The sequence below is a fragment of the Acipenser ruthenus genome, chromosome 4 (genome assembly GCF_902713425.1).
Source record: "Acipenser ruthenus chromosome 4, fAciRut3.2 maternal haplotype, whole genome shotgun sequence".
NCBI classification, from domain to species: Eukaryota; Metazoa; Chordata; class Actinopteri; order Acipenseriformes; family Acipenseridae; genus Acipenser; species Acipenser ruthenus.
The window spans coordinates 98,135,085-98,160,780 of record NC_081192.1 but is presented as its reverse complement, the minus strand read 5'-3'; the positions used below and the strand labels follow the sequence as shown (position 1 = coordinate 98,160,780).

Below are 25,696 nucleotides of genomic sequence, written 5' to 3'. Positions count from 1 at the left end.
AAAAAATCAATTACTGTGGTGGGGTTTTAGGCAGTAGAGTTTGCTTGGATTGAGTTCACTTTAATCTGAAACTGTGTTGCACCACCAACCGATCCAGCACAAAGCTAAATAAACTACGCACACATCTCAAATATAACACTGCTTTGTGTTCCAAACATTTAATCGCTACAGATTTCAAAAAAACATCAGAAGTTATTATATATAGTACGTTCTCTATTTCTAGAATAGGATACATATATTGAAAGAGCATAAAAAAAACATATTATACATCTTTAGTATGAGATCTTTAATATGTTTGGTAGGAATCTATTACATTCCCATAAACTAGCCATACAAATGATTAACTTCTATTATGACATTTTCTTCTCTGGTGTGCTCTGTCTCATTTGTTGTCTGCAGATTGTCAAAACCAAAATAGCTTTTAATTTGGAGTTCATGTTTGTGAACACTGTGTATACTATATCGTTTACTTTTAAAAATAGGAAAACCCCAGGTAAGTGTAAGCAGTATTTTGTTTTACTTCACACTACAATGAAAATGTGGCAACTAAAGTTTCAGTTTATAACATCGGTTCTAAAACATTAAGGCACAAACATTTATGCAAAATGTATCATTTAATAACTAGACTGCAAGACAACACAGAAGGATTTGTGCTTTTTTGCAAACTAGCGGCAGCAAAATGCATTTTTTATTTTATAATATATATATATATATATATATATATTATATATATATATATATATATATATATATAATGCAATCTTTTTATGCTGAACACCCAAAGTTCGACCAGAGCATAGCAGAAAATAGCAAATATTCTGAAACTATGGAAATGTCAGAACAGCAGTAAAAAAAAAAAAAAAAAAAAAGAAAAATTGGTACTTCAATTCAGTATCACTGAGGGAAACACATATTGTTTATACTCATGTAAACAATTCTGCTTTCCGATGTATAAGAGATATAAGAGTAGTAGAAACAAATATACATTTTATTTATTTTTATTTTTTTAAATATGACTACTGTTACTGAACTGGCCCATTGTTTGCAGTACCTGGTGAGTACACTCACTACAGTGACCTTGATAAAAAAGTATTCTAATTGTTTATTTAGATAGATTTTATAATGTGCAACAGTAACACAATAATTACACATGCAAAGACCAATACAGCTATTCAATATATAACACTGTGGGATACACACAACCACAAAACACTTTTTTTCCTTTAAATGAAATGGTTCAATTGACGTGTGCAGAATGGATGTCTTGTTCTTTTTTCCTAAATAGGATGCAAATTAGATTATGCTCTGCGTTGGCCGAACCCAAGTGGAGCATCATACAAGCTTAATGTTACTTTCCACGAACATTAAAATAAAATAGCTTATTGAAAATGGAATAGCCTGCTGTACAGCAACATCTGAGCATGTCTGTCAGAATGAAAATCTTCTTTTATACAATCTATAAATATATCTTATAATACTGCCCCTAATTCGGATATATACCAATATGGCAATGTAGTGAACTATGTTGCTGTTACCAATTTGATGTTAAAATCACTGTTATTACCCACTTTTAGCTTAAGGATTGTACATTGTTTTATATAATTGTCCATTTTTCACCAGTTATGATATTCTAGCCATTTAAGGGTTCCAGGGTGACATGACTACATAGAATAGAACATTCTAGGTCCACTTACATGCTTCTCATTATGGGGTTTATTCTGAAGAAAAGCATGGACCCGGGTTTACAATATAGAAACAAAACACATTTAACAATTAAAGCAAATCAAAATGTGGGTTAAAGTGGTTCAACCAGGGGAAAAAGCACATTGTACAAAAGGATATTCCATGGTCATAGAAAAAAATTAAAATATATGTCTATCCAAATAAAAATCAGAAGCTTTCTGATATTTTCATCTGCAGAAACTGTTAAAATGTCCTCAAAAAAGGTTCTTTACTGTACTGCAAAAAAAAAAAAAAATATGAGTTAAAGTCACAGCAAGTACAAATGTGGAAATGTCCATACGTTAGTATCCAGTATGCATCTTCCACTAGAAACGGTCACAAATATAAAAGCTTCTACTATAGAGCTGCAATGGCATGGAAAGATCTAAGGGATCAAGTGTTCTCAGCTAGGTCGCCTTGTCCACAGGAGGATCATCCTGAAGATGCTGAAGATCCGTTAACAGATGTTTGTCGAGCTGCTTTGGAAAAAGGTGGCTGGCGATTGGTGCTGAGGTTGGTGGAGGTTCCATTCATGGTGCTGGAGATGTGAGGGAAGTGTGGATGTGGAGACTGGACCGGGGTGCTGGGGCTTGGCAAAGACGACGAGGTGGATGGAACGCCAGCTGGGCTATTGGTCTTGTCACTGCCGCTGTCGCTCTCCAGTTCAGCGCCTGTGCTGTTTAATCCATCTTGCGGGTGGTTTAGCTTCATCTTTTTACAGCTTTGACGGACCCTGTACTTTAAAGGGAGTGGTCCATTCTGAAATTAAGAAAGAAAAAAAGAATTACATTTTCTATATGGAATTTAAATGATTACCAAGAAATTGCTGCTCTGCCATCTGTTACTTTTGTATTTTCTGCAGTGGGTTGAAATAATGAGAAGGGCATTGTGGAGGAACATTTTGTTTTGTTTTATATTAACCTCTCTAAGCATTCTTTACCTTTTAAAAAAAAAAAAAGACTCCAATAAATGTAATTTTTTAAATAAAAATATTTACCTTTTTATTCTTGTTCATTTCTCAGTGTCAGTGCCTGTTGCAGATTTTTCTTGAATGTATCCATTTATTATTTATTTTTGATGCAACAGACATTTAAATTAGTATTTTTTAATTAATATTTAGTTATAGGCGAGTTCTCATTTACCATTAATTAACAATCAGCATTTGTATTCTGCTGCCATGATTTCGCACTTCTGCTGGCAAAGTCAAGTTCTTTTACAAAAATAATTTCTTACCCGCCTCCATGTATAAATGTAGGCAATGTCCATGAGAGTGTAATAATCTTTTAATGGCTCCTCTTCATACATGACTTCAATCTATGAACAATAATATGCATTCAATTTTGAAAGGAGGCGTGCAGATACTTTATATTAATTTATAAAAGTATAAATAAATTAAATACTATAAAAAACAGCCTAAAAAATACAATAAAAACCATGATTTTTAAACAAGAAAAATAATACTACCTCTTTTTAGTAAATATTCAGCTCATTTACCTGATAAGTTATTCACTAACTCCAGCCTGAATTAAACAAGTTTATGGTTATGCTACACTTTAAATTGGCAGCCCCCAACTCTGATAGTACCCTACTTGAGTCTAGTAGTCCAAAATAAGTGTGAATGGGGGCTGTGACACTAGACGTTACATACTTTCAAACTGCAAGGAACATAAGATTTTTTTTAATTATACTAAAAGTTGATACACCCCCCCCCCCCCCCCCATAATAATAAAAAGCAGCCTAACCTGAAAGGTACTTGGGATATCCATCTTACTCCTCAGAAACTTTCTTAAATGCATCACTGTCATTGCTGCAGGACATCGCAAATACCTCTTATTCACCTGTTAAGACCACAATACATCCCCAACTATTAAACACTACAAAAACTCAAATTTCACCGACACACATTTTAACTACAACGGTTTGTCTTCAATGTTGAAATGAATTTTAATTCACTTATATCACTGGATCATGTGGACTCCGCCCCCAATCAACCTTTATCAAAATATGGGTGGAGTCCAAATCCTCCTGTGATAAATATGTGAATTCTGTTTAACATTTAAGATGCCTAGGATGACCTCTAGTCTAAATGTATTTAATACGTTTATTTTTTGTATTTCTAAGAACTCATCATTTGGATGAGACTTAAAACAGAAGTGACGCTGCAGCAGCAGTTGACAAATCTTTTACCTCCTCCGTTTTCTCTTTTTGTGCAACACCTTGGGTTTTATCCCTATTTAAAAAAAAAAGCAGAATTTTAGATAATACCATTACAAAATCTAAATTCTAAAAAGTAATAAGACTACTTCACCTACAACTTACTTATTTTGATCAAAGAACTCAATGGACAAACTTATGATTTCATCGTCTGTAATAATCCTTTTGTCTTCATCTGAAACTTCTCCTCTGTCTTCATTAGATCCATTTGCAGCTAAAAACAGAAGCATTATGTTTAGAAGAGACATTTGGACAAACATTTGGGACTATATATATGTGTGTGTGTGTATATATATTATATATATATATTATAATATATATATATATATATATATATATATATATATATATATATATATATATATATATATGAAAAAGCAAGCTTTTTCTACAGGCATTAATTGAATTCCCTAAATTACCATCAGCTAAAGGGTGATCAGCATAAAAATCCCTCCTTCGTTTCATTTCATCTGGAAAGAAAAATACTGTTAATACATTTTAATTAAAAATTTAAGTACTTAATTGATATTAGAACACCACTACCCCCCCCCCCCCCCTTACTTTAAGTACTTACTTTTGAAAAGACCAGGAACCAACTTGTACACAATGTCTTGGAGAGTTTTATCTGATCTAAAAGATAAATGCATGGACTCTTTAAATACAGAATTACTGAGAACGTAGTTATAAACATTTTCTTTGTCTTTTTACAGCATTTGCTGACCTGTGCATCGATGCATTTTTTGTAGGATATCAAAAGCTAAACTGAATTTGTTCCAATGAAAACTATTTTTTAGAAGCTCAAAACCCACTTACCTAATATTATGAAGCGGTTTAGTTTTATGAACCTGGACATCACAAATAGGACAGAACTTGCTGGTTTCCAAATACTGGACAATGCAGGTTTTACAAACTGTAAATGAAAAGTAACTGTAGGTGACCTTCCCAACATTACTTTAAAAGGGGTTGTGAAACTATAGCAAAAAGCGTAATTAACCATGTGTCAAGCCAGTGAAAATGCATGCAAGACATGCAGGTGTCCATGACTGAGACACAGCCCAAGTTAAAGGGTAAGCCTATTAGAAAAATGGTAATAGATTGGAAACTGATTTGACATATCCATAACTCTCCTGTGTACTTACATGAGTGCAGACATTCTATTATGGTTGATGCATCTATGAAGTATCCACCACAGAGCACACACATTAAATGCGGGTTCAGCTCAGTGATTTTTATTCTCGTTGTTCGATGCATTATCCTGTATATATAACGTGGAGTCCTGAAAAAAAAAGTATATTTGTAGAACAGATTTTTTTTAATCTTGTTAACATTAACAAACCCATATCCCAGCGTTGCCGAATTCCTCAAAAGAATGGAAAAGGCATCCGATAGGCTAGCAACCCATTATAGATCAACGGTTGTTTTCATTAGCGGATGTATACACAAAAATGGAACAATGTAGTTAGGGGCTTTCGGAAGAAGACAAACATTTCCGCTAAGAATAAAGAAAAATACGTGAATTAAGGGACCTTGTGGTTGATAAAAACCACAAACCGACCACAGCTTGCAGGTAGTGACAGCGATCCCTAGTTCTGCATGTGCATTTCTGAGTCATGCTGCCTTTGTTAGTCTACTGAAAAAACCAGGAGGAATACCCATACTTAAAAAAACGATTACATAGCAACGATAATCCGACATGGCTTTACTATAATGTTGACAAAGCAACCCTTAAATTTAAAAATAGAGATATTACATTTTCATTTAGACAGGTGCAAGAGGGATAACGACGTATTTCATCATATGACAACTAAACAGGTAGCCCATTTCGAATCAAAACGAAACTGCAAAATCACTTTAACGCTATGTATTATATATATATATATATACACAACTAAGGCTTTACGACCTGAAACAAAGGGGTGTAGCCTATCGAACGGGAAAATCTATTTCAAACACTCAATATTTAGCGGGAGACGTTTGAACTGCATTTAGTAGCCTATTCTAATGATAACAGGAAAAAGTCTAGGTGCCCAAGCACGGTAATTCTTATCGTTGCTATAGCAACGTAGGTTATACTTGGAATTTTGCCAAGGAGTGAAAATAGAGCGAAGCTCTTGAGAGGAACCACGGCTGTAAGAGTAAGACATGAGAAAAAATAACCAGACATCTTAAACATATTCATACAATTGGTTCACAGGGGTGCAATCAGGTTGTCCAATATCAAAAATGCAGCTGCCATTTTACCTAAAATCCCCTTTAACATACATAGTACAGATCTGTAGTTGGTTTGTGGCTAAGGGGGGCTTTTCCACGTCGACACTCGATTCAAGAAGAGGCTTTTTGTGATCTCAAGATTCTCCTTTGCAAGACGCCCCTCTCTGCTCATTTCCGAACTTAATGAGATTCAGTTTGAATCACAAAAAAGAAAATCGCAACACCGACAACCGAGCAGCTTTTCACTCAGATGTTAACATACGGGATCGTTTAATAGCAAGACTCGACCTTAACATATTTACATAATGAGTTTCTGTATTCTCAGCAGCGCGTGAGGGAACGCTGTATTAAAATACAAATATTGCAGTAATCGCACACGAATCTATATTTAAGACAGAAAGGAACTAACCAAGACATTGACAACTGGCTATGCAAACGATCATGTGATACCGATTTCATAACTCAAAGACCTTGCTAGCACCGGTCTACTACTGTGCTGCAGACACCAACATCTCTTCAAGTCATATGCCAATTTCCGCGCACATATATTTATTCAAAAAGGAAAATGTTATTTTATCAAATTACCAATTGCGAACGCAATCACACTTGAAAAAAAAAAGTAAATACTATATATGTTCAAATTTTCGGGCGTCTATTTGAATTTATGATAGTCAGTCGTCAATTACTGTACGTGCACGTCTTACACACAACATAACATGCATCCACATGTAAGCTATTTCACATTTACAACTGGACTTGGCATTTGTTGCGAAACAATGCATTTCAGCGCCCATTAATTGAAGACCCGTGAGGCGTCTAAACTGCAATGATTTGGATTCTTGAGAAAACCGTCTGGATCTGTTACATCTTATACATAATGCAATCCGAATATTCATCATGCTGTAATAAACCAATTCAAATATGCACTCATTATTTTACAGCTTTGTTTTATAACTATTGAAGACTCGTTATTTAACTAATATATATATATATATATATATATATATATATATATATATATATATATATATATATATATACACACACATACACATACATACATACATACACATACATACATACATACACACACCAGGGTTTCCCGGTTATGTACAAGAGCCACACAACAAAGCCTAATTAAATAAATGCATAAACTGATCACATATTACACCATCGTCTAACAATAGGCCAAATTAATTAAAGAAGCGTTTCCTGTATGTTTGTCAGTCGGGAAACTGGTTTTCTGATTTCTGAAAAACTGTCCCCACTCCCATGCAAGCTCATTATACATAACACATATGTTTTATTTCACACCACCGTGGCCTTTCTGTCAATTCAGTTCAGCTGCGGAATTATGTCAAAGGCATTTTAACCAGTTTTTATTATGCATTACTTTCAATGAGTTTGCTTGACCAGAAGTCATAACGAAAACATTTGTATGAATGGTACCTAACCCGTATAGGCCTGGCACGGTTCAACCCGCGCAGACCAGCACCAATAACTGAGGTTGTGCTGAAATATATCAACCATTCATTGTTTGATACATTTGAAACACTTGCAATTTCACCGCCGATGCACACTGAAAAATACATGCGCCCGGGTTTCAATAAATTGCCATCAAAACTATAATTATTTCCACATGATACAGGCCTGGCTGTTGTTCAGGGAAGCCAATATAAAACTGCTCACTTTCAAGACCAGCATTTAGTGCAATATGTCACTCGTTCATTGCTTTCCATTTGACAAATGTGCATGAGCACTGAAAACACACATGATCCTAACTCTAGTGCGCAGCCTCCACAACAAAAAAAAAAGTATAGACCCAAGATATAGGGTGCTCTTAAATATAGTTATTAAAAACATTTCTAAAATCTTAATTTTGCCGACTTTAATTTATTTGATGGAACGAAAAATAACTGGTCATCCTGCTGCCCATTTAGAAGAGGGACAACGTTCTGAATATATTACTGGGGGAAAAAAAAGTAAAACACCTATTTGTTTTCTTGACCATGTAGATTCAACATAACATAACATTTAGTAAAAAATAAATCTTACAAGCAACCTTGTACCATTACTTTTGTTTTAACAGTAGTACTGTTTCTGTAAAATTGTTGTTCATAAATCATTTTCATTTCAAGTCATTAACACATATAGGCAAGCAATTCAAGGTTAAAAAAAAAAAAACATGCATGCGGTACATTGATACACTGGTGATGCTTAGTCTTCCCATAATTAACACAGTAGTAATCGTCTCTCACTTACTGGTAAGATTATTTGAGCTCGTTAACTGAAAACCAATGCACAGCTTGTTAAAATAATGTTCAGGCCAGTATAACGCTTATCAACGGTTTGGATATGACACAATGTGAACCAGAACAACATTAGAAACCGCAGTCCGATCTGGCACGCATGTTTCACACAGTCAACAAATTCAAGGAGCTGAACCTAGTCATTCCTCGTTGCAAAAAAAAAAAGTAACACCAGTAACTTAAGACTTTAGCATTTTGACTCAAAGAAAAACATGACACAACTAACATTATATTTGCTCTATAGTTGGTGGCATCAAAGCATGGCATTACATTATCCTTCTAAAGTTTAAACCATAGAGAATTAAGTATTTTGCAATAAAAAAAACAAAAACTGCTGTCAACCGCCATCTTTAACGTCAAGTACCCCTCAAGTGTCTATATATTTTAAGTTCATAACACTTAAATTGACAATATAAAACATTATTTGAATATGTTAACAGATTCGCCGATTTCCACAGATTCTGTTTCTATAAAATGGTAAGATTCACTTAAGTCGTTAATGAAAATAAAACAGTTTGAATGGAGCAGACTCAAACACTTGACCCATGCTGCTCTAGATTTTACAAACGACCGGGATTTCATGCACATCTGAATAATTCCTAGGTATGCTTCCTCGTGCAATTTATAATGCAGAGACAGCCCAGGCATCTTTCTACAAGACAGTGAAATCAGAATGGTAAAACACTAATCCATCTTAGAGAATTTAACTGAATTTGGAAGTATATGAGTAGCTAAACTGTGAGAGCCCTTGCGGTTTCGAGTATATTACTGTTAGACCTTGCACAGAGCAGTCATCTCCTCTCCAATTCAAGCTGAAAAATAATATCTACCGCGTCCATCTACCCGGTACATTATTGAACTATTGGTAAGAAGAGACCTGGACTTATACATACCCAGGGACTGTGAAGCTGGTCGCACGGACAGGCGGTGGAAAGACAATGAAAGTTAAAAGTCGATCAGCAGAAAGTGAATGCAAGCCAAGCGGCCATCTTGAAACGAACTGCAGACGCTGTCAATTGCAATAAGCGTATAGCAGCACTGAGCTCATTTTAGTTATACAAAATCCATTCTTTATCTCCCAGGCAGTGCTGCATGTAGCTTAATAGCATGAAGGAACCTAATATGTTGAGCTATGTCTGTTGGATTCCAGTGATCGCACTGTGCATCGCTGTAGCTCGTCTTTAAATCAGTTGTTTGAAAAATGCAATGCTGAACTGAAGGTTCAGTGGAAACTGACACCGTCCCCAAAATGGCTCGTAGTTCGACCGCCCCGCTCTGTCACGTGGTCTCATTCCTTAAGGGTGGCCTGGGAATTACTGTTGGTGTAATCAAAGACTATCAATCCGTAAACCCTCGAAAATACCACGGAATCTTTTTATTTACATCCCATAATACCCAACATGTATTCACAATGCAGCTGCAGAAAACTAGACGTTCGCAGCAAGACTGGTGTAAACGCTAGTCTATATAATGTTGTTTGATGCTGGAAGGTATGAAAGAAATACGAATGACGACATGCGGTTTGCCTCTTTGCAACAACTAAAAAGAAGAAAAAAAAAACGTTGTGGCAAAAGGACTCAGAAAAAGCAAGGAGTCAAACTGATTTTAAAGGTGGTTTGCGTAGACGTATTGTCACACATCCAGTAAGAGATGTAAAACAAAGGGTTGAAAAAAAGTTCAAATTATGTTTTTAACCGACTGCCTTCACGAAGTTTAGCATTTTTTAGTAACATGGTGATTCGTATTCTGTTGCCCTATGCTAAATTAACTTTGTGAATCATCTCGTCAGTTGGTAAATTGTCTTTTATTTCAAACACGCATCCCTACTAATTAAATTCGATTTGCAATTTACTTTTTTCAGTTTCTGCTTTGTTACATTTGATTTTCTCAATAACTTTAGGATAAACAGTGCGATTATCATGCGGCAACGACATCTTAACAAATAAATCAATAAAACATATTTGCATGCAGGCTTTGGAAGGTAGCCAGTTTTATTTTCATAGTACGGTCCTTAAACTCTAAAATTACACACACTAAAACTGAATCTGTGCTAAACATACATAGCCTATAGTTATAGTGGTAGCCAAAATAATTAGCAAAAACGAGAAAACATATCGGCCTATGAAGTGTTGTTGTTTCCATGTATAAGTGGTCAGAAGCAAATTCAGTTTTCTGGACAAAAATAAACCCCGGCTTAATTGACTTCTCTTCTGGGAGCGTACAAGCGAACAGGCACATAGGATTATATCTTGACAGTGATACTAAATAATTTGTGTAAACCGAATAAAAGTTTTAAAACCAATTTTAATTGACAAAGGTTGACTGTTCCTCTTTGTGGTAGCGGCGATCCTTCAAAAGGTAAGGAGTGATAATATAGTATCTCAATTGTGTGTTTTTTCACTCTTAATTCAAAGACTATTGACACCTCAGTTTATGTGATTATCATTATTGTTAATTATGTAACCAATTGAATCCATACAGGTTGTAAATGGATATAGGCCTGATAAAGATCTGCCGGCTTTAAATCCGCAGAAAAATGCTGAATCCAACAAATATTCCTAGTTCAGGCAGAACAAAAACTCAGCTGCCTTTAGAAAACGTATTAATGCTCCATAATGCAGAAGTAAACATGATAATGTTGAGAGATCATTTTTTCCTAGTGATCAATGCAAAAAAAAAAAAAAAAAAACATGTACTTTTTGAATATATTTTTTTTATTGTTACAAACAATATATAGCATGTGTTCTGCATGGCTTTTACAGCATTTGTTTATTAGTGCTTGCTGTTTGACATTGGTTCATTAGGTTTACTTATCAAATGCATTCAAATTACTTTTCAACAATATACAATGCCATGTGAAATATTTCAATAGGCTAATACAGGTTGTTGGCCTCTGCGAAATTAAAACCCGAACTTCGTTGTCTTGTAGTCCGGTTCCACCAGATTCTTCGAGCTATTCATCTCGCTCCATCGTTTATGTCTGAGTTGCTTTTTCGAGGCTTTTAGCTGCGTCTTTCATCTTTCCCACCAAGTCCTATAATTAAATAAGACACAAGTTCCGAATGAATACGTTAATTGTAATGGGCGCTGTGCTCCATCCTTAAGTCCACTAGCACAATTTTGTGTATAAAATAAAATTACATCAAAATAAATAAATAAAAATGCACGGTGAATTTAGGCTAAACGTGCTGTAAAATATTGTTTTGCTTAACGATGCAATGGAAATTCCTCCCTGCTTTTTTTTTTTTCAAAAGTAGCCTATACATTTCTATCATACATTTGTTTTTAAGTTAAAATGTGCTCTAATGAGAAAGCTTTATTTATTTCTGAGGAGTTCCCAAAGTAGGTTTATAAGGCAAACATACACGCGATTTATATATCACTACAAATCTGTAACTGCCCTGAAAAGAATTAAACAAACTCAAAAAAGCAAAACAACCGAGTTAAGATATTTAACCAACTTTAACTTTAAATACTTCTCAATGCTATTTCCACAGTTTCTATCAACAAGAAAACTAAATTGAAAATGCTTAGGAACAAAGAGAAACGACTCGTGTAGCTATTTGTTTGACATGTATTTTTTCTATAATGGTGTAACATGAAGCACCAATAATGCTCTTGCTCTGAATTAATTGAATGAAACCATTTTTTTCTTCTTTTTTATTTATTTATTTATTTTAAGAGATGACACAGTCTGACACAGATTTACAAAGTATCCTCTTTGGGAAATATAATTTTCAAAATGTTCAAAGTATTTTAAGATTGATTTGACAAAGTTAAATTCGCCGTTTTTACACTTCGAATCAGTGACACTGGGGTTTTTCAAAGCAAATGTAGTGAATTGTACAGAGCTGAAATATAATAATCAATTCATAGGAAAAACCATGTGAAGCAAACAAGTCGATTGTTTGCACAATACACTAATATTTGCGATCACCTTTGGGTTTTTTAACTAACTGTGCAATGCCAATTTTTATTTTGAATTGCAAAAGAAATATGTCAAGTATTGCAGTATTTTGTCACTGATAAAATCGATTTACTGCACACTAACGACAACACATTAACTATATTAGCTCAAAGAGCCAGCTGCTATATATATATATATATATATATATATATATATATAGATAGGAAGAAGTTGTTAAGGACCTATATAGATACTATCAAAAAGTGTGTAACTTCCAGCAGCTGGGCAATAGTTTTACATTTTATGGACTCCCTTTTAATCAATAGGCACATACATTACCCACCAAAGAAACACAATGTTTATTTTTTCTTTTTCTTTAGTATACTCTTCAGTACATTTATACATCAAGTTCTACAAACTATGTAACACGTTTGTAATATATTTATCAATACTATTGAGGTCAGATGCTCATCCAGGTTGGATGAAAAAAATTCAAAAATATATTTCTAGCACAAGATCAGTCACTTATGGAAATCCTGCATGAACATAAGTTTGTTAAGCATGTCGGTTAATAAGCACAGTGTTATATTGTTAATGTTGAAGGACTTAAATGAATAAGATTTTTTTTTTTTTTTTTTTAATTATAATTAACAAGGTTGTACATATTAAATACATTTTACTAGCAGACACTTAGGGGTATATTCAAAATATGATACAGGGGTCCTTATTTCAAATGGTCTTATTGAAATATGCATTAGTGAATCTACTGCAAAAAAGACATGATAACGCTAGTTTAGGGAAGGTAAATAGGCAAGACAAAATCTGAGTTTTGACAAAATAAAATGTACTGGAAAGGAATGCAATGACCATGTTGTAACTGATCGTTACAGCAGTGGGTAATGTTTCTGAATTCTTTCTCTTATACCTTAAGGAGAGTATCCTGATAGATCCAGATTCTCCTTGCTACTTCTACTATTGTCAAGACAACTTTTATAAATACAAATCTTAGCTAATTGTTTCAAAAGTGATTGAGCTATTTCCACTATATTATCCTTTCAGTTTGACCCTTGTGTTGTTCGTATTGATTGAGAACAGATCATTTATTTGGATTTTTAAAGAAATTATGGACTACATATTATTCTGGAAAACAAATTATAAGATTGACAACATTAAATAACATTGAATCCTTCCTGTGCTAACATTCACGTTATATAACTTGCATTCTCAAACAATTTAAATATACAACAAATCTGACAACAAATCTGTTGCATTCTTTCAAAATTGGTTTTAAAGTGCAGATTAGTTTATTCAGTCTGCTGTTCTGAGTGTAGCTATCTTTCCTATTCTACCAGAAGGGTCTGCAAAATGGTGTGGGGTAAACTAGATCTAATATCTGCTGTGTTGAAATTGTTAAGAGCTGTAATAGACGCTTTTCATCAGTACAATAAGCACAACTCTCTGGTAGGCTCAGGACATTCAGTTAAGATTCTTAGTTCATTAAATAAGGTATGTAATTGATGAAACCTTCCTCAACTGTTTTAGAGCACAATGCAAATACGTAATACAAATTACATGTTAAATCACCTGTAATCAAATAAATATATAAATCATAAAACAGAGACCCACATGCGCTGGCCAAGTCCGTACTTGTGTATCTGTCACACTCTACATGGTGAACACCAAGTGCCTTGATATTGGCAAAAACCACCAAACTCTTCAAACACTAGCCGCCAACAGACGTTTTGAATGGCATTCGTCTATAATCCGATTTTATACAAAATATGTGTACATTCCCTCTTTCACATTCTTATACCTTTGCATTTACAAAATGTAACTTTATTAGAAAACTGTAGCCATTATAAACTATCCCTCTGAATGTGCCTGCCTCACGTGGAGGAAGCCTAGATATCTAATTAACAGAAATGCTTGACCTGAAATCTTTTGGGTCATTTGCTTTCTGTTTCACAGAATTAGAATCTGTCAATCCATTCTTGTCTTGTTTAACACCATATATGCGTCTTCATGTCAATCTGACTGAAATAACACAATAAAAAAGTAACAATGCATAATAATTGAATTGCCATTAATACCTGCAGTTGTTCCATTGTACAATTGAAATTAATATCATCTGTGGATCTTGAGCCCCTGTTCTGTAACAATAATATACATGTATTTAGAAACCAGCGTACAAATACTGCACAATTAAACTTGATAAATGTAATAAAATATTTTATATATATATATATATATATATATATATATATATATATATATATATATAATTTTCAATACTGTACCTCTACATTCAAGGTAATCAAATATGCAGGCTGGTTGACCTTGTGAACATGGCTGTTCTAAAATACAACAAAATACATTTCAGTAGTTCGGGACAAACACCAATCACAAAATGTTCTAGTACAAATATTTATTGTAGAGAATGCGGAGTATGCGATTTAACAGAAAAGTATGCTGTATATACACATTCATTTGGCATCAAACCTAACTTGGTTTGAGGGTTCGCTGCCTGGCCGACTGGACGAGGCTGAGACCCCCATTTGATAAAACATAAAAACTGTTATTAAGAAAGAGAGATAACTGAAAACAACTGAGAGATAAGTGAAGTGGGTATTTATAGTGCTAACAATGTTAATTAGCTAATGTGTAAATTGAATGATTCAATTTGGTGATGCGGAGATTGGTGTCTGACCCTCCTCCCGAACTTTAATTATAAATTTAATTAAGTACACCTGAAACAAATGTCATGCAATTAATGACTTAAATCTTAATAAAAGCTTTCCAAATACCTTTAGTTGATACTCTAGTCGCCAGGAACCATCACATATATGCGGGGGGCCTCTTCCTAAGCTATATTTTTAACGCAAAACTCTCAATCAATATACACATCTCTTGACACAATGAAGAAAATATGCATGTTTAACTTAATCAAACTATCACAGTGTATTAAAAACAGGCTAAATTGTAAAATGTATTAAGTGTTATATTGTACTTAACGTTAGCCCAACGTAACACCTGAAACATGAAATATGAAACATTTGGTGCTTTAAAGATACTAAATTGTGCAAACAACTCACCTTCCTAGCAAGTTTTCCAATTTAGTTTGGTTTTTCTATAAAACAAAATGATCAAACGAGATCACAACAATGCAGTAATGCAGCTGGTTAATTGAACACAGTTATTTTGTGGTTGAGTGCATATGAACAAATCCAAACCTGGTATTCACTGTAAAATATGTCTATTCGTTCCCCATCAAATTTACATTCTTCAAGAAATGTGCTGAAATAGAAAAACAATATTATATATATATATATATATATATATATATATATATATATATATATATATATATATATATATATATATAATTTCGTATTACCGACTGCAACAATTAAATAGAACACAATTAAGTAACTGAAGGTCATTACCTAAGTGTTGATTTGTCTGCATTTTGTTTTGAAATCTCCAATATTGAGGTTGTGGCAGCTACATGGCAATGTTTTAACAAAGTCGGGTCAACATGTCTTAACTCGGGGTCGTCTAAAATGAAACAAGAAATAACAACAACAACAATAATAATAATAATAATAATAATAATAATAATAATAATAATAATAATAATAATAATAATAGGTGTTTAATTGTCTGCAACCTGAGAAACAGTGGCCAATTGTTGTTATTGTTCATGATATTCTAATACATTTAAATAAAAATGTACTATGAATTACACTTATTTTCCATATAATCCACAACCCACGAACTGCACAAAGAACGTGTATTGTATGGGCTAACATTTAGCATATACGCGATGCTTATTGGACGCCAGATCACATGACACTTACAAAAAAAAAAAAAGATAAATGTTTTTAAGATGGCTATATTATACAAGATAAACACAACACCGCGTTAATCCCAGCATGCTCTAATAGTTACAGTCACAAGTGCAAGTTCATTTGCCATGACAACGACGCTGCAGACTGGTGAATCTCTACAGAAAGAAAGCTCCTGATTGAAGTACTGTGTAGCCCTACACACACGGAACTGAAATGCGGCCAGTAGGTTAGAGGATTCATCGTGGCCACCCTGGCATTGAGATAACTTATTAAGATATATCCATAGCACCATATCTTACATTGTAAACCAATGAACTGGGAAAATGTGCACAATGCTATAGATCAATGATGTGTATGTACAAATACTGTACAGACACGATTTTTTCCTCCTCTTTTTTGATTTACAATAACACACTTTACTTGATACAATGTGTGAAAACAACGGTCAACAAGTTTGGTCTGTAGTCTCTACGAAGTAAGAAAATGGTTAACGTTAGTTCTGATAACAGACGTTAGGTCAATAACTAAAGGGTGCGATATCAACACCAAAACTCAAAAGCAGTAATAGACATCGATTCTCAGCTTCCTTTTGGGCCATGCAAAAGTGCACGTACATGGGTCAATTCCAGGACATGGTTTGTTTATTTTTTAGATTCTCGCTTTAATAAGAGCCTATCGCACAGTTCCGCGGTATTGTTACGGTTATACGGCCCTGTTTGTTGTCTGGTCTCCTGAAACCTTCACAAAGCAGAGAGGCCAGACAGAAAGCATCGGTGGAGGCTTCCTGTGTCTGAAAACTCACTCGCAATACATGGAAATTAGTTATTAAAATGAGCTCACCTAAGATTGCGGCACCACAGTGGGGAGATATAAGGCTTTGAAAGGAGATACGTAAAAAAATTGAGAACATTTTTGTGCTAAATTGTTCTGGATCCGCCAAAAACTGAAGCCCCATTTGCACATACTCCGACAGCTCCATTGTGGTTGTATCGACCTTCGACACCGTCCACGTGACTATCAATCAGCTGGTGCAGTTGCTGCCTCAAGCCACTTCTGCTGCTGGATACAAGCAGTTACAGCTTTTCCACATCATAGCTTTCTTTGAGGGAAATCTAGATTGATGCATGTTTATCATCACCTTGAACACTTTACTGTAAAATGCCCCCCAAAAAGGACGAATTGTTATCAGTGTGTTATGCGAGAGGTGCTATAACACCATACAGTTTATAGGGCTACCCCAAGTCCAGGATACTGATCACTTTTGATAACGATAGTCATTCTGGAGAATGTGGAATTTCTTTATTATAAATGGTTTCAAAGCCCCGATAAAATATTACCAAGATGTCGAAGTTGTTTCTTATAGATTATCGCAACCACAGCGTCAATAGCTATTGTTCTTCAGTTCATTTTTACTTTGGGGATGAAGACTCAACATTTTTCAAGTATTTTGTATATTGCTCAGTCTCATAGTTTTTAGTCAGAAGTGGGTACTTCTTCATTTGAGCAACTGGTTCGTTAAAGGTCATACCTTATTAAATACCTACGACCTTAATACAAAATTGTTTGCATATTATTGGTAACCTACTCTTAGCAAAGTTTCACATAGAAAAGCAAAGTGTAATAAAGCATAGTCAATGCATGGGAAAGTGTAGGTATGCATCAAAATCCCAGAGATGTATGGTAAAATATATTAGAAAAAAACATGGCAAACCATGGTAAACTATGGTAAATACGTTATATAACATGGGAAAATTGCAAGTACAGTGCAAAATACGTGGTGAAGTGTTATAAGGGTAATTACTAAGAGAAATATAAATATTACTTCTCCTCTGCATATGACCTTCCAGTATGTATGGAATTTATATATTACATATAAATATATTTTTATACAAATCTCTCTCTCTCTCTCTCTCTCTCTCTCTCCATATAAATACTGTACATTTATATATATATATATATATATATATATATATATATATATATATATATATATATATATATATATATGTTGCCATATAAACGCATAGTTAGGTGAATCAACCATGTGGATTTCTGAAAGCTTATTATTAACTCGATTACTTCATTCACTAATCTATGTTTTGTAACATTTTGTAAAGTTTGCTGAAACATACCTGGACGCTTTGAAAATCAATTCGTTAGGTGTCATTCCACAAGTTAACTAAGCAGCCGTTGAAGAGAATGAATGGATGTTCATTTTACCAGTGGATGCCTACAAAAGTATCTTAGGTGTTTGCAGTATACTCATTATAAATATACAGAGACACCGGTAAAGTATGTGACTATATTATTTACTTAAATTATAATTTAAAAGTTTGTACAGAACTTATTATTCATTCCAGGTTTTCAGTTTTACCCTGTTTTAATTGCGCATTTTGCTTGCCGTGGTGAAACTATTGACCGTTTAATTATTAAATTAACACGTCTGTATAAAGCTCTGCATACTAACTCTAGCGTGCATTCTTATCTTCGTATGTTCTCTTTGTGTTATAAATCAGCTGAGCGAGCAAGCAGGTAAATAAATACATCAAGAAATACCTCCTAGTCCAGAAATAAATAAATAAAATACGCTTTACTTGCTTTAATCAACTAAGCTACGACTGATTTTTATTATTATTATTATTTTTTATTATTATTATTTTATTGAACATTTTATTCAACATCATATATTTTCAGAATTCCAGCAACTACTAATGTATTGGATGGTTATTTTGAGGTAAAAAAAAAAAAAAAAAAGTGTTAGGTTAAGTTTGGTCATTGCCTTAAACAATCAAACCAACACCAACACCAATAATAATAATAATAATAATAATAATAATAATAATAATAATAATTATTATTATTTGTTTGTAACTTTTTGCTAACATTTCATTACTTTGTAAGGGGCTAAATGTTCTTTGCTTGCGGTGGTCTGTGGATGGAAAATATAGACACTGCATGTAGCTACCATAGAAAAGGACAATCCGTGCCGTCATGTCACTGGCATCATCATTTATTTATATATATATTGTTATTTACATATTCATGGTGTAGGCTACAGTATCAACCACAGAAATGTGAATTTAATGTATTACTATATATATTATTTGTAAGGCATTGGTGAATATTTGAATGTCATTTTACCCTTTGATTTTTGAATTGTATTTGAAACCATAAAACAGTTAGAAACAATTAGAAATGTTTCATCTAGATTTTACCGAGCTTTAGTTGTCTCTTAGGAAGTGTTTAGAATGAACTGTTTTTAAGATCTGGCACTGGCAGGCTGGGATCAACAGACTCCATGTATAAAAAAAGACATTCATTGACAAGTGGTTTGTTTTAATGAGGAAGAACTAGCAACACAGGTTAAGCCTTCTATTGTTCAGATTTATGTAGTAATTGGCTCTTGAATTCATTCAGGCCTGGGGCTAGTTTTAAAATGGGTAAGCTATAGCCATCATCATTGTTTCTTAATGGAATTTCAATCAGAATGTGCTCATCTGTTTACAGCATGGAGATCTGAGTACTGGATGTGGGTGTGAAGTTACAATGAGCTTGTGTGATTTAGTTTACTTTTCTGGATACCCGCTGTTGTGATTTTAAAACAGTAGACACAAGTATTTATTTTGTTTCCTATATAATTTGAGGCGGTTGGAGCTCTGTACTGATTACATAAAATAACTGGAGGCAAAGTGGCTTACATTGAGCTGAAAGTTTAGATTTCTTATTATTTAATGATGGCTGAGCCATAACCAGGTCTGTCCTTTATGAGCGATGACTGTGGCTTCATTTTGATTTTCTCTGGGACTGGATTCTAAAATGTACAGTGCATGTTACGACAGTGAATACCACGTAGAACAGGGGTCAGAAAAGCTGGTCCTCAATAGTATAATTAAATCATGAAATGGTCAGGGGTTTAACTGTTTCAATTTAACAATCAAAAACCTGGAATAATTGCTGCCAGTCATCCTGCACCCAACATTGGACTGAATACGGTGACTGTAAGAAGTGGACTCAGAGAATCAGGGGCCAGAACTATGACAGACACTAGATACAGGATAAACTCCGAGATAGGTCCTACCCTAGTGTAACTCAGGGAGGGGCAGTTCCATTTCAGGAGGGTCATTACACTCCAGGTTAATAGCCACAATTAAATCATTAACTACTTCATGGCCTGGATGGAGGTTTGATTAATTCAATTAAACACTGAAGAACAGACTGACAAGCGGCTTACAAGATGTGTTTGTTGTAGCTTATATTAATACATTATGATGAGGCATGTGAAATATGATGAAAGTTAATTTAAATCAGTCTGTGTAAATTGTATCTCTAAAAACTAGACGATTGTTGTTTTAATTCTGTTCAGGTTCAGTCCTTAAGTTACATGCTTGTCCCCCACACACACTCTATATTTGCATTTTTAAATCATAATGATCTCAGTGAGAGGTCCCAAGTGGCTCCTATGCTAAAAGCACCATCGATTGGGTGCAAGGTCAGTCATGGAAGAGTGGTTCCAATTGTGCTGAGTTGCCAGTCTTAGCTGGAGGCCCACAGGGAGCACATCATTGGCATTGTTTGTGGTACCACAGGTTAGAAAGTATAAATGGCTGGGTTAATAGTCTGGACATAAAAACGTGTGCTATTTAAAAATAATAGTCCTTAAGGTTTTGTGACTAGGGATTTATATAATAGTACCAAGCTTTGCAGGTAATACCAATTGTTCCACGTTTGGTATACTGGTCTCCATGTTAGAATGGTGTGACACTGTCAAATGCCACTGTGTTCCTGTTGGGTACTAGATACATGTCTTAAAGGTATATCAACTCATACAATACTATGGGTCTGATATGTCAGATTTTTTTACTTCAAAATGACATTTCACATTTCAAGTGTTACTGGTTTCATACATTAAAAAAGGTTGGAGTTTTGCTTTAAAAGAGTGGTATAAATTGTAAATTAGCATTAAGATAAATGTGGTGCAACATGTTGAATACCTGGAACTATAGTATTTTCAATTATTAAATAAAATATTTAGGCATATTGGTAAGACTCACATTTGATAATACATACATATGTACGTTTGCCATCATATAATAAAATGGCAAGCTTTGTCTATCTCTTCTTTTCCAACAAAGCTAATTACAGCATATCCCTGTGCTATTGTGTGTGACTTAACTGAAATATGACAAGATAGACTACCACATCTTTCAAATTAAGACTATTTCATGTCTCTTGTTGTACACATGTGATCGGATATAGCTTAACATTCTAATAATAATAAAAGGAAAACATTAATTATTGCCTCAAGGTTCTCTCTTAAAAGTCTCTCTAAAAATTCAGATTATACAGTATAAATAACACACACACACACACACACACACACACACACACACACACATATATATATATATATATATATATATATATATATATATATATATATATATATAATAGTTACATACTTATTCAACTATTATTTTAAAATGTATTTAATAGCCTATACTAGCATCAGTTATTAGAATTATTTGTTTATTTAGCAGACACCTTTATCCAAAGTGAGTTACAGAGAACTATGCATCAGCTGCAGTCACTTACAACAACGTCTCACCGTAAAGATGGAGCACAAGGAGGTTAACTGACTTGCTCAAGGTCCCACAGAGAGTGAGCCAGGTTTTGAACTGGGGACCTCTTGGTTACAAGCCCTTGTCTTTAACCACTGGACCACACAGCCTCCTGCTTCTGCTAAAGAGTATCCACATAATGTTTTTGATAAATTGGATTAGCAGTTTATAGGACAAAATGCATGCATAGTGACAACAACTCCAGTGTATGTCTGTCAGCAAGTATATACATTTCATAGGAGGATAACTCCTTCATATATATTTAGTGTGAAGGACATGCATTTCCCTTTTTGTAGCAACTCAGTTTGTATGATTATATCTAAAAGTAAAGGGCAAAAAAAATATGGGCTACCAGATGGCCATTTTATATCTGATCTCTCTCCAAATCTATTCAGCACACCTTTCTAAGCAGGGTAATGACATACTGTGTTTATTCATTCAGCCAATAGTGGGCCCTGTTTTCTACTGGGCTGTAATGATTATGCATGACTTACTATACTTCACTTACTGTGTTTAAGGTAAAACAATGATGCTAATAATTACCCTTTCTTGTAATTACACCTGTTTAATTCCTTTTATTTTTAAATTATATTTAGTTTCATACTTCAGGTCCCATGAAGGGGCTTTGTTAACACAACTTAATAAGAAAACATGGAAAATTCAGGCCTGGTTACCTCAGAGATGCATATTATACAGTAGCTGCAACCAGTTTTACTGATAAGTAAGGAAGATCTTTGCTTCTTTGCTTTTTCCACGTGACAAAGCAAATACTCTTTTTTATATGTTTTTATATAAGATGCTTTGACCACAGTCAGGAGATGGTCTTTAGTTCCCGTTGCCTGCCATTGGCATGTGTAAAATAGGTTAGATCCACCAAAGTGTTTTTTATACAAGTAACAGCCAGCTCCATATAGTGATCTGTTGCTTTAGACCAAGTTTCCTTTTGCTTTTCTGCCAATACACTGCTGTGCATTAGATGCTGCTGCTGTCACTTACTGTTATAAAGACACTTTGAGTAGCCAACAGCTAGAACAGAACTGTAACACAGACTTATTAGAAACACAATATTTGAGTAATTATAATTAGAAACGCAACAAAAAGCTATGGGGTCATAGAAAAAAAAAACGCTTCGAAAACAAATGTACTTACTCTGCAACGAGTACTCAGCAAATGCCTTATTTGTTATGGTTACACATATGGATTTACATTTCTGAAACTGTCCATGGTACTTGCAGGCACTCTTCACTGACAAAGAGAAGCACTGAACTGTATAATCATGGAAATAGGCACGTGTGCTTATATATGGGAAGTCCATTTATACACAAGAGCATGTGCGTCTATGTATGAAGAGAAAGAAGAAATGAAAAGAATTAGAAACATACCTCTAAGGCATTACATTCTCATGCTCCCCCACACAGAGTTTTTTTTTTATACTCTGTGGTGAGCATTTTTTTCCTGCCACTTCTAAAGTTTTGCATGTTTTGGGGGGGGGGGGGGGGCTTATTACGGGAAATATCAACTGGATGAGCCAATTGAAAAAATTGCTCATCAGTTATTATAAGGTAATGATGGAACACCTGAGTTAATAAAGCACTTGAACAAGGGAGTTTCATTATTATTGAGGAATATGCCACACTAATGCCATTATCACTATCATACTACTACTTTTTTTATAAAGTGAATTGAGAAAAAGCCATTTATTTCATTGATTGATTTTCTTTCTCAAACTGAATTTCAAATTATTTTCAGAGATAAGGTTAGAGAAGATTTGTTATTTTATTGACACTGTTCACCTATCTGATTTAGCATGTTGGTCAGTAAGGAGATCTCCTTTGAAAACAACCACAAATGAGACATGTACAAATAGAGCCCTGCTATACTCCAGTACACAACTGCACACAAATGGCAACCAATGTGAATAACATTATCATTGGCCCATCTTCTGTTTTGCTGAAGATCTTTTGTCCTTTTCTGTGCAGTAGCTCACATGTACTAATTGCAGTAACACTTCTGCAGTACGTCTGACCTTCTACAAAGCGATCAGGAGGCTCTTTTTGGTTCCACTGTAATCAAAAGAGGTGATTGTCCAAAAAATAATGGTAGCTAGGTTTATGTGAAGGTGAGTTTATTAATAGAAGGGATTCATTAATGAATTAATTGACTGCTGGTATTATATGTTGACCTACATTGTGGCAATTTGATATATGGGAAAGACCTATATAAGGAATCGTAAATTTTGCATTTTGTGGCTCCCAAGTCCCAAGCAAAGAAGCAAAAATGTCCCAAGTATACAGGCAGTTTGCAGAATTCTAAGCTGTGTTCTGGTAGACTTTTTAATAGGTTTAGGTTCACATGGACCCCTTGGTTTTCATTTTCAATTAATGGTTCCAGCGTGTTTTATTCTTTAACTGTATCAAAAAGAACATGTGGATTTAAAGAGTCAGTATCACATCCATATAAGTTATAACAACACCTGTAAGATGTATTGAACCTTGCTGTGCTGTTTCCTGAGTACTTTTTCAGCATTAAGAACTGCTTTGGGCAACTCTGATCTATCCCAAAGTCTGGTGGTATGTTTATATTTTTGGCTACAGTCCCAGAATTAGCATCTTCATTCTTTCCAGTCAGGTAGTGTGCTGCTATGAAAATCAGTAGATGTACCTATTATTCTCACTGAGAGGTTAGCCAAGCTGCTCAGGTTGCTAGGATATGCGTCATGTCTAGCAGTGCTATCTGGGATGAATGAACTTAAGGCCTATAATTTTTAGACACCATTAAAACATCATTTTTTTAATTTTGTAAAATGCTTACTGCCATATTAATATACCAAGACCGCTCTGGTTGTGAGCTTAAAATTTCAACTCACTCTGAAAAACTTCCCTAAAAGTATCTTTTTGTGTGGCAGCACGAAATAAAACAGAACAGCATTTCACTTTTATTTTTTAAAATAATTATTATTAGCGCTTTGACTAGCGCATGTGTAGACTATATTTTATTTTGCCTATGTCTTGAAAATACATCTTTTAATAAATAATTTGCAAATGTTTCTGTAATCTGCTGTGTAATGCAGCTATGATATGGAAAGTATATCCTATTTTAAACGTAATCTATGCTGTCTTCATGTTAGTGGAAGTGCATTAGCTTCAGCTGTTGTTTTGGTTTGATACTTGACATCTGTTATTAAGTTAGATCTACAAACGGTTTCTGAATATATTTCATGCACAATGTTTTCTTAGGAACAATCTGCAGATGTATTGTATAAAAAAAAAGACATTGGGCCAAAACTTTTTTTTTTATCTCCATTTGGCACAGTATCTCACTATAGTTCTCTAAAACATTGACACTTAAATCTTAAGCCTAATTCTTCCAAAACAAGTAAACAAGTACTTTCTTCTGTCAGCCAAGTTGTACTGTACTGTATTGTCAGGTTTCATAATTATTTAATAGCGTTGTCGTTTCTTTTAGCCTTTTAATAGTAGTAGGGCCTGACCCACGGTGGGAACTGGGATAGAAAAATATAATTTAAATGTTGGTGTTTTTATACATTTTAGTATTTATATTAATTGTTTTTTAATATAGTTTAGATGCACAAAAAAGTACCACAAAAAAGTTAATTGTAGAGTATATTAATAAAGAAATGGTTTAGAATCTGCTGCATATTCATGTTTAATAAACACTTGATGTACCGTGTATACACTTTGTGTTCTATGTAGAATCACTGGCTCATATTTTGAAGCAAGTGAAAAAAATTCATTGTAAACAATATAAAACTGGTAAGAAACAAATTAACACAATAATTTCATTAATCCTCCAGTATTAAATTATGTTTTTATACTTAAAGAAACTTTGCACTTCAGAATAACAACA

General features: G+C 34.1%; 1 protein-coding gene across 1 annotated transcript; it reads right to left on the bottom strand.

The window, feature by feature from the left end:
- Nucleotides 1-982: 982 nt before the first annotated feature.
- On the bottom strand, nt 983-17,298 carry LOC117400107 (polycomb complex protein BMI-1-like). Its single transcript, XM_059023448.1, has 18 exons — nt 17,052-17,298; nt 15,807-15,918; nt 15,594-15,657; nt 15,456-15,490; nt 15,168-15,228; nt 14,661-14,717; nt 14,454-14,513; nt 11,432-11,490; nt 6,010-6,063; nt 5,076-5,212; nt 4,750-4,846; nt 4,511-4,566; nt 4,356-4,406; nt 4,042-4,150; nt 3,910-3,952; nt 3,465-3,560; nt 2,956-3,036; nt 983-2,481 (listed from the first exon to the last, which is right to left on the bottom strand). Exons 1-18 carry the CDS (start codon nt 17,188-17,190, stop codon nt 2,155-2,157), a joined length of 1,638 nt encoding a protein of 545 aa, XP_058879431.1. The 5' UTR covers nt 17,191-17,298; the 3' UTR covers nt 983-2,154.
- Nucleotides 17,299-25,696: the final 8,398 nt, after the last annotated feature.

What these genes read in the sequence shown, in the direction of transcription:
- LOC117400107 (XM_059023448.1), bottom strand. Translation starts at nt 17,190, where the DNA reads ATGGAGCTGTCGGAGTATGTGCAAATGGGGCTTCAGTTTTTGGCGGAT. An exon ending in TGATCACCCTTTAGCTGATG is followed by an intron (nt 4,151 to 4,355) that starts GTAATTTAGGGA and finishes TTCTGTTTTTAG; the next exon opens with CTGCAAATGGATCTAATGAA. An exon ending in GAGTTCTTTGATCAAAATAA is followed by an intron (nt 3,953 to 4,041) that starts GTAAGTTGTAGG and finishes TTTTTTAAATAG; the next exon opens with GGATAAAACCCAAGGTGTTG.